This window comes from Notothenia rossii, assembly GCF_949606895.1.
Source record: "Notothenia rossii genome assembly, chromosome: 1".
Lineage (NCBI taxonomy): Eukaryota > Metazoa > Chordata > Actinopteri > Perciformes > Nototheniidae > Notothenia > Notothenia rossii.
Genome location: NC_136912.1, coordinates 9,505,485 through 9,518,668, shown reverse-complemented (window position 1 = coordinate 9,518,668; position 13,184 = coordinate 9,505,485). Strand labels below are relative to the sequence as shown.

The following is a 13,184-nucleotide window of genomic DNA, read 5'->3' as shown; positions in this document are numbered from 1 at the left end:
TGTGTGCTTTATTCCTTTGCTAAACACCTGAAAGATGACCGGTGAAAGCTGATACATATTGACCGTTATTGTCGCTGCTACAGACACTGTCCTTTCTGCACTTTGCTTAACAAAGCCATCTAAAACCATCATGCTCAAATCATGATTCTACTCCACTACATACTTTGATTAAATATAGAATATTTAAAATGTTATATTCTGATGAATGCAAACAAAAATTGCTTATATTCTTGTATTTTTTTAGACTACTTCATTACAGAAAAACAATGACCCATCTCAAGGGGCTTATTCTAAATGCATACATTCTTACAAAGATATGATACTTACAAAAATACGTTATTTCCAATACTTTGAGCGGGAACAACTACCTGCATAACTGAAGAAGTTTGGTAATGTTTGTTTTTATGAGTTATATGTACCTGTAAAGATAATATAGAATTGATCTAATGAGCATTTCAATGACAATGAGTTTGAATATCTGTCCCATGGCCATGCCTGACAGAATAAACAGTGTCTGCAGGAGTTTAGTGTTAAATACAATTGAAGGTTTTCTCTGCTGATTGTTGAACTGTGTCTCCCCCTGCTGGTCATTAAGCGTCAGTGCAGGGACATGGACAGTTAAACAAGCAGAAAAAAAAAAAAAATACACGCTGAATTATCCACATTCAACTAGTTTTAGTTCACAACGTTTTATAATGTCTGCATATTGAATGTGAAAAAACATCCGAGATCTTATCATATGAAATTATGATGTTTACATGTTGGTTTATGTGCATTTTCTTTAATGTTCACATCATTGAGACTCAATTTTGCTTTTGTTGATTTTATTTTACGTTTTCTTACTGTTTAATTTCAGTTTGAAATGGGAATTGTGTTTACATTTTTAATTTCAGTTTATTATTTTTTTGACGGCGGAAGGATCTGCTGTCAGGCGCCGCAGCAGCTGGAGTCACACTACTGCCCCACGGTGCGTAAAAAGCCTTCCGCTATGGTGGTTAGACCCCACTCAGCAACCTCTTTAAACGGGTAAAAACATCACCTTCAAATGAATAATTATATACATTAAAATATTTAGAATTAAGAAGAGCCTATTCTTGTCATCTATGACTTCTAAAAGCATGAAATGAATGTATGAAAGGCGGTGAAAGATAAGAAATGCCTCGACAGCGACATGGACGACGATGCGGCCGCTGAAGGAACTGCAGCTGAAAAACCTCCAGGTCCTGCTGACATTTTATACCCAGACACAGAGGCTCTAAAACGATCAATTTGATCGGTAAAATGCCGGGGATGATGGATAAAGGCTCGGAGTATTTGGGGAAAGGTCGATCAAACGGCACCAAGAGTCCATCCAACGCTTCTAATGGACATTTTTCTGACGAAAGTGGCAGCGACGACGAACACGGTCAGTATAGCCTCGAACAGCCTTTTATCGCTCCGTAATGTGCGCGTTTTTGAACAAAAAAATTAAAAATGTGAATGCTGATAAGGTTTTTTCTTCAGATGTCGGGATGCGGGTTGGAGCAGACTATCAGGCCAACATTCCCGAGTTTGAGCCCGGTGAGTTTTTTTTACTGTTTTCAACCTGAGTGACGGACGTTGGTAGCCTCGAACATGTACACACAGCCTTTAACTACACACATACACAGCTTCATGCGTGTTTTGGTGCGTTTAAAAGGCGGTTAAAACACTTAAAATCAGCTGTTTGTTCATTAAATCAGTTTTATTAAACTGTGTTATAACCTGAGGACAGATACATGAACCGAGGCTATATCTCAACTTCTCACTGACAACTTGTGATATTTATACATTTGTAATTATTGAAGCTTGATTGAGCTGGTTTGTTTACATTGTTATTCTCTATTTTCCCACCTTATATACTTAATACTTGTATAATATGTTGTGTAGCAGAGTGAAATGAAAGTGCCTCGGGTAAAATGTAATAACAATAATAATAAAAAACAACTACTACTTTTACAAAAGACAGTTAGTTAACATTTTCATTCCCGCACTGACAATTACAAAAAATGGCTTTTCTTATTATATATTTGTTTTTCATTACTTTACTTTAGCTGTCAACACAGACACGTGACAACGTTCTGAAGGTGAACAACAGTGATATATAATTGTGTTTAAAATAATCTGAAAAGAAAATAGTGATCTTATAAGAATCCCTTGCTTTTTAACAATTGGGACATTTACATATTTAAGTTTGTGGATTTTGGACCCGTTTACAGTGTCAACATGAACATGTCAATGCTCTAAATATTACATTTATTATATTTGCTAAAGGTACAATCAGTATTCCTTGACTAAATAATGTATTTCTTATTATGAAAACGTATTCTGTGTATTTGTATAAAACATATTTCAAATTGAAGCAATACAATCATTCTGGAAATGTCCTGATCACACTGGCAGTACTTTATTTGACAGAAACCAAAGAAATGTGAGCATTATGGGTCAAACCCAAGTGCCCCAAAACAAGGGATACTACATTTCCCAAGATGCAACACGTTGTTTTTTAAAAACATTTTAACTGCCCCAACCAAAGCATAAAAATATATTTTACAAAGTGTTCACTAGCCGAGTGGTGATGAGCAAACTGAATTGAATGTGTTTTTTAGACTTTAAAAAGTTTCATCAATGTGATGTTTTTTATGTGTGTACAGGTTCCACTAAGTACACGGATAAAGACAGCGGGGGGATGCTGGTTTGGTCTCCATATCACAACATCATCGACTCAAAATGTAAGTTAACTTCCTGTTTTCTACAGTCCTCTATCAGGTCCTCAGATCAGACTCTAACGGTGTGTGTTTTCCTCCACAGTGGACGAATACATCGCTTTAGCTAAAGAGAAACATGGATACAACGTGGAGCAGGTGAGCGCCGGCACAGCAGAGCCTCATGTTGAATCCTCTGGTGTGAATTAAATAATTGATAAATGATAAGTATGTGGCAATGTGTCATTTAATTAAGAAATGTAGAGCTAGATGAAAAAAAATAGATTGAAGAAAGGCTTAAAATTATATTCCCTCAATTTATTTCACGCAATATACCTCGATATATGAATTCACCATGTTTCAAGTGTACTGAAACACAATCATTTTTGAATTATTGCACAGGCCTAGGTCCCAAAGTGTTCCATAAAATATCAACCAACGGTGAAATGATAAACTAAATAAAAAATGACTGAGTTATGAATTTAATTGTTCTTTTAATTAACATTTCAGCCATCATCTTCCTTTTTGATGAACAATTAATTTGATCCTGAAGCACCTTGTGAAGCCACCCTGAACATAAATCATTGATAATCCCTCTGACGTTTAATAATAATTGTGATGATGAACTAGATGGTACTGCTCTGATGGGTTGCAGAAACGTTCCGATGTGTTTATTGTGTATTTATTGTGTGTTCAGGCGCTCGGCATGCTGTTCTGGCACAAACACAACATAGAGAAGTCTCTGGCCGACCTGCCCAACTTCACCCCGTTTCCAGACGAGTGGACGGTGGAGGACAAGGTTCTGTTCGAGCAGGCCTTCAGCTTCCACGGGAAGAGCTTCCACCGCATCCAGCAGATGGTAAACACTTGGTCTGAAGTACAGAGTTATTACCAGCGTTTAAAAATATGTGTTGCAGGTCAACGTGTCCAGGAAGATTTCAATGTCCCGGAAAAATTTGAGATATTCCGGTCAAATATTATCGGTGTTTACTATTGAGCTTAAAACTAATCGAAGGAAGGCTATATAAAGAATGGCATCATTGAAAAGTAGGTTATTAAGGCGTTCTGCTGCTGCCGACTTAATTCTGTTCTGAAGAGAGAGACCTCTTTAGATTGTACATGGAGATTGAGAGTGTTAAACTTGATCGTGTTTCCTTCAGTTACCGGATAAGTCCATCTCCAGTCTGGTGAAGTATTACTACTCGTGGAAGAAGACTCGCTCCAGAACCAGTCTGATGGACCGGCAGGCTCGGAAACTGGCCAACCGGAGCAACCAGGACGACAGGTATTCACTGTCAGTGGTGATTTTTTTATTTAAATCTATGAATTAAGCTTTGATGCTTCAGGTCTATTTGTACAAAAGGAACTTGTTGCCATTGACACAATTCTGTGATTTCATGAAATTGTAAATTATGATCAAACGTAAATTTTTTTGGTATGAAATTGTGTATTTTTGTATACTTCAAACCGTAGTAATAGTATTTGACAACATCTGATTTACAATTGTTCTTCTTCTCTGGTGTGGCTTTTTTCCGTTTTGGTTCAAAGCTGTCTGTGTTTATGTTGTTGTTATAATAAAGTGTATCTACTTATGTTTGACTTCTTTTTGTTGTAACCGTAGTGAGGAGGAGATGGAGGAGGCCGCTCCCATCGAAGCCCACGACAGCGACTACGACCCCAACAAGGAAGCCAAGAAAGAGGTACGTGGACACACCTGAGCTTCTGTTGCCATGACAAATAGACACACCTGACACACTCATTACAGGAAGTTAAACTATGATGGGACTTTAATACTTTTCTCATATATATTTTTAAATATTTTCATGTCAAGGAATAATACTGAAATAGTCCATTAGTTACTAAACAGGAAGGATACTCATATTGTTCAACATATTGTTAGTTAAATATTCAAAACTCTGTGTAAAAAGGGCTGTTGATCGGAGTTTGAAAGCTAGAGTGAATAAGTGAGTTTTGAGAGATTTTGTTGAAGGGTTCAAGAGTTTTGGCCTTTCGGATGTGACTGGGAAGGGAGTTCCAGAGGGAGGGGGAGGCTGCAGTTTAATGGAGCCGCTCTGTGTCTCCCAGCAGAACCAGGTGGAGCCGGTGGTCCCGGGCTCTAAGGTGGCGTTGGGTCGGCGGGAGCATCAGACGCTGCAGCACCGACACCACCAGCGCTCCCGCTGCCGCCCCCCCAAAGGCATGTACCTGACCCAGGAGGACGTGGGGGCCGTGTCCTGCAGCGCCTCCGCAGCAAACACCCTGCTCCGACAGCTGGACATGGAGCTGGTGTCCCTCAAGAGACAGGTAGGAGGCGCCCAATAAGATAAGAGATAAGATAAGTTAATCCCCGTGGGGAAATTCAGTAGTTTAGCAGCAACAGGGTAAGAACGAAGCAACTGAAGCAGAATGGAAAGGGTTTATTTTTGACCAGGTTGGATCCAGTGTGACTTACTGTGTGACAATTCGTTGTTTTATTAGATTATGTTGTTGATTTTACAAAACAATTTTACCAATTAATAAAGTCGCTGTTGTTCTTCAGCAAATCAGCAGGTACAGTTTTACCAGTCAACCTGGGATTGTACATCGGTCTTTCTTTAAGCATATTAAGAAATGTTTGTCCTAGGATTTAAAGTAGTTAAATAAGGAATTTGACAAAAGTGCCCAGAAGAAATGTACATGTGAAAATCTACATATGATGAAGCTCTGGAACATCTCCTGAGATTCCCTTTAAATCATTTCACAAAAAAGAACCAGACCACATAAACATGAATAAAAAAATGCATGCTAACATTAGCATGTTGCTGCTCATGAGGAGCATACGTTTTAAGACGGATGTTTTATTGACAGACAGAGTTACTCACCAGACAGTCAGAGATCATCACAGGAAACATGTCTGCTGCTCATTGATTCATTCATTAAACTCAAGCAGTGGCCGTTTCTCAAAGTCGAGGAGGCTTGCTTGGTAGCACATGTTAGCTGGGCATTTAAACAGTAATTCGGCGCCACTCGATGACGTAGTATGCTTGGAATAGTGGCTCTGGAGCAGCTTTACTCGACATTAACAAACGGTCAATGAACCAGTTAGCTAAATCTGTTGGAGTACAGGTGAAAGACCCCAGGTGAGTCCCTGAGTCGTCCTGTGCAGTGCCTGTATGTTACTGTATACCGCCCCCTACTGGTTATACCTGAAGGTATCAGTACACAGTTGAAGAAAGTTGAATAAAAGGCATTCAAATTACATTTAAAGGGTTTTAAAGCTACACTTTAAAGCAGAGAATCAGTGAGAGTCAAACTTGTGAGCTTTGTTGAAGCTCAGCTGATTGTTTCTGTCTCGTTTTTTTCAGGTGCAGAACGCCAAACAGATGAACAGCGGCATGAAACACAGTTTGGAGACTGGGATTGAAGATTTCAAAATGGCTGAGGTACATTGACACCACCAAACATTGAACACATTTATTTCTCTATTAAATCAAAAAAAAAAAAAAAATTAAATCTGTAATTCCTCTTTGGTTGTACACATTAGATAACTGTCAGTGGTTGTTTTTACAGGGTAACCAGAAGGTAAACGCTCGCTGGACCACAGACGAGCAGCTGCTGGCTGTTCAAGGTGAGTTTGGTCACAGGTTACTATTAGAAGGGTGTTAAAAGGAGCTTGAAAAGTCCTTTACAAGCTATTTGTGATGTCCTTCAGGCAGAGGTGGGAAGTAGTGGAGTACAGATACTTCGTTACTCAAGTACATTTTTATCAGGGTGTCCGCGGGGTCTTAAAAAGTATTAAAAGTTGATAAATCAATTTAGCGAAAATTAAGGCTATTAAAAAGTATTAAACGGCATTTTCCAAGGTATTAAGAAGATTCACAGCAACGACAACATGAAACACCCTTTCATTTACTGAAACGACATGTCGGGAAACCCCACAAGGCGGCCCCATGCATAGCGCGCCGTAAAATGCTGCTTATTATTTTAAGTTTCGTTGCCTTGCTCCGCTCTGTGTGTGTGTGGGGGGGGGGAAATAAACGACTACGGTAACGGGTCCCAAGGTGGGTAGACCGGCATACGCAACGCTCTGGGGGTCCAACGGCTCCATGTGTGCCCTATATGATCATTTTCTGATAACGATGAAATAGCCCGCCTGCCTCTCCCCACGTCTCCTGCTGCTGCTGGGCTGTCAGAAGAGGGGGAGAAAAAGAGAGGCCGGCACCGTTTATTAAATATTATTATATTATTATACAGAGAACAGAGTCGTTATCAATTTGTTTTAAAGCTCAATAAATAACAAAGAAGACCTCTGACCGGCACTTTCCTAATTTTGTACGGAAGATTTAAACTTTAATGGACATGTTGACCGGCGGAACATTTTTTTTACGGAAACTGCCGCACGGTCCCCTCGTTCCTTGGAAGAGGCGGAGAGGTGGGTGTTTTTCATCTGCTGGTGGACTACCTGAGAGATACAGCAGGAGAACACGCCGTCCACCGCTGAGAATAAACAGAAGGGCAACCATGGCAACCATGCTCCGGGGTCTTCTTTGCTGCTTTTGGTGTATTTCGGGCGGCAGCAGCGCCACTTACAGGCCTGACATATGTACTACATCGTTTCCAGCATTTCCAGCGGTCTAGTGTGAACGGACACGTTAATGAATCGAATGCGTGTGAACGGAAGCCTTTTTTGCGCTTGCGTATGCCGGGGTCTAAGCCAAACTATATCCGGTCACAGAGATCTGCTATTTTAAAGTAAAGTCAACTCATATAGACAGGGGTGCACACAACTTTCTCAGTGAGGTACTCAGATGAGTACCTGGAGTCAGTGTTTGGTACTCCAACTTCTGGCTCCCCTCAAAGTTCCCATGAAGCCCTCTGTATCGCGAATGTCAACGGGGGGGGGGGGGGACCACAGAGCGTGTGAACGTTGTGATCAGCTGTTTTAGCGCAGTGCTGCTGTACAGGCCGACGTTAACAGCAGCCCTGTCTGTGCACACGGAAACCGACTGTCGTCCGGGGATCTAACCGCCTTCTGGAAAAGCTTCACAAGTACGTCGGTACGCAAATGCGCTTTGTGACACAAGTGACGGTACGCATTTCAGATTGTTGCCGCGCATGCGTACCTGCGTACCACTTATGTGCACCCCTGCATATAGACCCTAAATATAGTCTATATTAAGAACGAGAAAAGTCTTAACATATATATCCTTTTTTGTAAACATATGACAAATGTGTGAGGGTGATGACGTCAGAGCATCGTCCTATGTGCCAGGGCTTAGCCCCGGACAGCCCCAGCCCAATTTAACCCCTGGGTATGTGTGAGGGAGCTCCTATATGGCATTACCCCGCTGAAGCTCACCAAAGTTTAACATATTTCATAGTTCAAAGTTTTGTCAATTGTTTTGTTTATTGGTCAAATACTGGTTTCTAATGTTTTCTGAGGAGTTTTACTGGAATGAAAGAGCACAGAGTCTACAGAAGCAAAAAAGCAGCATACTGCATTAAACCTGACCTTCACAGAGAGGTTGAAGTTCATGTGGAGAGGAGGCTTCAGTAGTCTGTCGGCACTCTGTTTAGTTGTGCTATCTTACAATCAATATAGTCAATGTGAGGTAAAGTGTTTTGCCAATGTAACCGGTTAGAACACAAAGTTGCGATGAGGTCTTAAAATGTATGGAAAGGGTCTTAAAAAAGGTCTTAAAAGGTATTAAATTTGACTTCAGGATTCCTGCATATACCCTGTTTATGTTATCAGTACTTTTCTCCACTACTTATTTTTCTGACGTCTTTTCACTTTTACTTCTTACATTTTGAACACAAATATCTGAACTTTCTATTTCTATCATTTTCCAAACAGGCTGGTTCCTTTAGTCTGAATGTGTGTTTGGTGGCCCGATCATTATTATTTAGAGTCATTGCGTGCCTATTGATTTGAACACAATCCGTGTATCCATCATTTCCTGGTCTTCTCTAAAGAAGAGGGACCAATGAAAACGTTGTCATGTTGCCGTTGTTCAGCATGGAAACATTCATTAGCTAACAATGACATTATTGTTCTATTAATATAAAGGGAGGTCAGGTACTCTTTAAAACAGCTGCTAGTTATGGGTACTTTTTACTGAAGTACATTTAGAAGCCCATACTTCTTTACTTTTACTCGAGTAAAGAGGTTTAGTCAGTACTTCTATAGTATTTTTGAACAAGAGTATCTGTACTTCTACTAGAGTAAAGGATGTGTGTGCTTTTGCCATCTCTGCATTCAGGTGTGAGGAAATATGGGAAAGACTTCCAGGCCATCGCTGACGTCATCGGTAACAAGACGGTGGGCCAGGTGAAGAACTTCTTTGTGAACTACCGGCGGCGGTTCAACCTGGACGAGGTGCTTCAGGAGTGGGAGGCGGAGCAGGGAACGCACGCTCCCAACGGAGACAGCGCCACCTCTGGAGAGGAGGGGAAGACCAGCTCCACCCCCCCGTCAGGGAAGAGCACCGACGAAGAAGACGAAGAGGTGAGGAGGGTTTAAATGATATATATCCCATATTGAGCGCCTAATGGATCAATGATAATACCCACAATCCTGCTGATCTTCTTCCATCCATCTGCTTTTAGATTGACTTCTTTCACTCCAGATTTCACTTCACATTTGTTAATGAAAACTAACTTCTAGAGAGATTATTTACTGCAGTCAACATTACATCTAATTCCTTTTTTACGTTGCCCTCTGATGTTGAAAATAGCAATCAAAAAAGTGTATAGTGGTTCCGAAAGACTATATAATACTGAAGTACATCAGTGTGCTGCTGAGAAGCAACTGTTTGAATGTAAAACAGACTTAATTCCCATCATCCATTTCACCATGCTCATGTTTTTTTGTTGCTTTCTGTCCATGAAATCGTGTATGAGTGATTGATTGACAAATCAACCATAAAACCTGCAAGCAATTAAAACGATTAATACATTTGTTTTAACTGAGGCAACATTTATTCTAGTGTATATCCTATCAATAAATACAACTACACAAATCTCTTTGGGCATTGAGAGATGAAGAGAGACTGGTATAAATAGTTCTCATAAGTTTGAAGGGCTTAAAACTAGCAGATATTTCAAAAAAAGTACTTGTTTCTGACTTTAACTTTACCTATGGATCATCATGCAAAGTCCCTGATGTTGTTAACCTCTGCTCTAAGTGGCAGTTTGAGATGATTGACATGTGATTGTTAACGATTGACAGTGAGGTATTTCTAACCCCGCCCTCTCTTCTCTCTGCAGGGTCAGGTGACCTCCTCAGGTGCGTCTCCTGCTGCCTCCTCTTCCTCCTCGGCTCAGATTCCCGTGACGTCCTCCTCCTCCTCTTCCTCCCTCCACCAGCCTCCTCCCCTCCTCAGGCCCTCTCTCCCCGCTACACCCTCCCTGCACCGCCAGCCTCCACCCCTCCAACAACAGGCTCGATTCCTGCAGCCTCGTCCGACCCTCCAGCAGCCGCCGCCTCTAATCCGCCCGTCCAACCCTCTTCCTCCTCGTCTTAACCCTCGACCTCCAGCTCCCATGAGCCTCGGCGGTATTAACCCCGGCGGGTCGGGTCCAAGCTCCGCCCAGCAGCCCCCAGGCCTGGCCGTCCACCAATCAGAGGCCTCATCTTCCTCCCTCCACTGACGGTTTAACAGCTACAGGCGACTGTGTGTGAATGTGTGTGAATGCTAGATTCCTTGAGCGGCAAAACAAGTTGATGAATGAATGACTTGTAGTTTGTAAAGCGCTTTGAGGGGTCGTACAGACTGGATAAAGCGCTATACAGTCCGTTTAGCATATTTGTTAAAGACACTGAGGAAATCTTGAGTCTTCAGAACAATGAGAGATTTCTTTCAGGCTTCTGATTTCCTTTTTTGTTTACTTGTAAAGGTGACACATTAAGGGTGTTGCAGTTCTCAAACCTCGATTTTCGAACCACATATATATGTTCATACCTCGTGCTTTTTTTTAATGTGCGTGTTATTTAGGTGATGGGTATAGAGATAGTATTCTGGGTTTTACTAAATCATCTTCAAGATCACCTTAAAAAAACGTAGGAACATTAACTTTATATATAATCTAAATAATGAAGACCAGTCTACACAAAGCTGACAATTGTTATGAATATACTATTAGTTAAAGGTGGGGTATGTAATTGATTTCAGAATCACTTTTTGTTATATTCCATGGAATGCTCTTAACATCCCGATAGCAATGAATATATGAAATGCTTTGACAATAAATACATAAAATATTTTATCTGTGGAAGGCGTGGCGCTGTAAAAAGCACGACCAATCATCTGAGCCGGCCCGGCTAAAGTAACTGGATGGCCTACCTGCCTGTCAGCCTTCCATCTGTGCACAAACTTATCTCGTGCCCTCATTGGTCATGTGCGCGTTTGTGTGTGTAAGGGAGTCTGAAGGAAGGGGACGATTTTTTCCGGTTGTGTATTTTCAAATTCTAGCGCACTCGAGCTGGTTTCTCCAAAATTACATAGCCCACCTTTAACCTACAAATATAATGCAGTCTCAGAGAGCTGTGCATGGTAAAATAACGAGCACTAAACAACCATTTACAAACAAAAACTAAATCCAAATCTGAGGGTAATTATTAGAAGAACAGTATTTTAGGGAAGTTTTATTTTTCTTATAGGACTTACATGAAGCCGGCCCGCTGTTAGATCTTTAGTACTGAAATGTGTGTAGATTTTTACAGTAAAAATGTTGCCTTTTCGGTCACCGCACATGTGGCGTCCCACAGGGTTCAATCCTGGGTCCCCTTCTTTTTTTCTCCATCATCATCCCTCCACTTGGACCTGTAAAAACATTTCAGATTGAGATATTTATTTATCAGCTCTAATTGGTAGCAGAGTAGATACTTAAAGCTTGATGTTGTAGTATTTTCTAAAGCTAAAGTAATCTAAAAGAATAAAATAACTTTAATTTAGGATCTTGAATCAGTGGCATTTCTTACATTAAGAAACTCAACATCGTTATAGATTTTGTTATTTATGTATCCTCCACCTTCCCTGTATATTTAGTCTCTGGTGACATTTTAGTTTCTTAATCATCACTCGAAAACGTCTGATGTTTTCCAAAGGGTTTTATGATCTTTAATCCATTGGATCTTAAAACTTAGAATAAATAAGGAGAAACTTGGGGCTCATGTTTTAAAGAATCAGTCTGGTGTATTATTCCTTCTGTCGTCAAATATCATGTTTAGACTCAAACCAAGAATGTGTTGGTACGCCTCTAAATACTATTTTACTTTCAGTTTGTGGCTCTCAGCTACATCATACAGCTATATATCTAAATTGTCATGTTTTTGACAAACAAAGGGGAGGAAAAGGTACATTTGTAGGGAGTATTTTCAGTGGTACAAGATAAACTACGCTTTGATACACATAATACTATTTTAGTACCGTAGTTTGAGTCGAAGAAACATGAAATATAACCATTATTATAATTATCCATGGTTGGTAAATCACTTCTCGTAAAGTAATGAACTGAATGCCGCAGTGTTGTGTACATTACATTAGCATTAGCATCTACGTGTACAGTTTGGTTTCTCTTAATAATTTCTAACCTGCTATCCATCCAATCAGCTGTCACTATTTGTTAACTTGTATTTGATTCGATGCTTTTTTAAAACACTAAAGTTTCCCCCCTTCAGTGTAGAAAAGTCTCCATCAGCCAAATTTAAAATGTTCCTCACTGTTCGCTAAGTGTTCTGTAGTTATGTTCTCAGAGTAGCTGTGGTTTTTCCGAAAGGTTGTTCATAATTTTTAAATTCTAAATGTCATCTGGGCTTCAGATGTGTTGTCTTTCTGTCCTTTCATTATTTATTCTTCTTCATCCTGGTGCTACCAGTTTGGACTTGGTGTAAAATATCATTGTGAAAGTGCTCTTAATGCTTTTTGGACAAACACGTTAAATGTTTCAGGAGTCATCGAGTCCTTGGAGTTTCAGTAGCACTTGTGAAATATTGCTGTTAAAATAACGCTGCTGAGACGTCTCATTAAAAAACAACATTTGTACCATCTCACTGTTTCTATTTTTCACATCTGTATTCTTTTTCCTTTTCTCCCTTAATTTGAAAAGCAATTATTGCAATATGTGAGATACATAAACATTTCCATTTGTGCTTGAAAGAAAGAAAGTCAAATTACACACAATCCCATAACATTGTTAACAATATAATGATTTATCCACTTAAAAATATATTCCAGTAAAATAGTAAAAGTGAATGAAAATTAAATAATGCTTTAGTTATACCTGGAGTAAAGTCAATACAACTAGCTGCACCTTTACCAGCTTTGATAACACTTGCATCAATAATATATAGACATATTATATATTATTGTGAAATGGACCAATCTGCCCAATGAGTAGGCTACTATAGTATGTTTTGATGCTAATACTTGTGTACTTTTACTTGAGTGACATTTTCGATTGCAGGACTTTTACTTCTAA

The 13,184-nt window shown here is 40.0% G+C and overlaps 1 protein-coding gene across 4 annotated transcripts; it reads left to right on the top strand.

The window, feature by feature from the left end:
* Nucleotides 1-1,090: 1,090 nt before the first annotated feature.
* On the top strand, nt 1,091-12,753 carry rcor3 (REST corepressor 3). 4 transcript variants are annotated; one of them, XM_079679691.1, is made up of 12 exons: nt 1,091-1,405; nt 1,504-1,560; nt 2,673-2,750; nt 2,830-2,882; nt 3,421-3,582; nt 3,884-4,017; nt 4,345-4,423; nt 4,812-5,027; nt 6,068-6,145; nt 6,273-6,330; nt 8,966-9,210; nt 9,972-12,753. In XM_079679691.1, the coding sequence occupies exons 1-12, from the start codon at nt 1,282-1,284 to the stop codon at nt 10,353-10,355; spliced, it is 1,668 nt and encodes a 555-aa protein (XP_079535817.1). In that variant the 5' UTR covers nt 1,091-1,281; the 3' UTR covers nt 10,356-12,753. The 4 variants fall into 4 exon arrangements, with proteins under 4 accessions (XP_079535817.1, XP_079535819.1, XP_079535818.1 ...); XM_079679693.1 differs by having other exon boundaries at nt 1,092-1,405; nt 3,884-4,008; XM_079679692.1 differs by having other exon boundaries at nt 1,106-1,405; nt 3,884-4,008; nt 4,809-5,027.
* Nucleotides 12,754-13,184: the final 431 nt, after the last annotated feature.

Bases quoted from the DNA above. Each gene is read 5' to 3' on its own strand.
- rcor3 (XM_079679690.1), top strand. From the start codon at position 1,282: ATGCCGGGGATGATGGATAAAGGCTCGGAGTATTTGGGGAAAGGTCGA. The intron at 2,751-2,829 runs GTAAGTTAACTT...TTTCCTCCACAG, and splicing joins CAACATCATCGACTCAAAAT to TGGACGAATACATCGCTTTA. The intron at 3,583-3,883 runs GTAAACACTTGG...TGTTTCCTTCAG, and splicing joins TCCACCGCATCCAGCAGATG to TTACCGGATAAGTCCATCTC.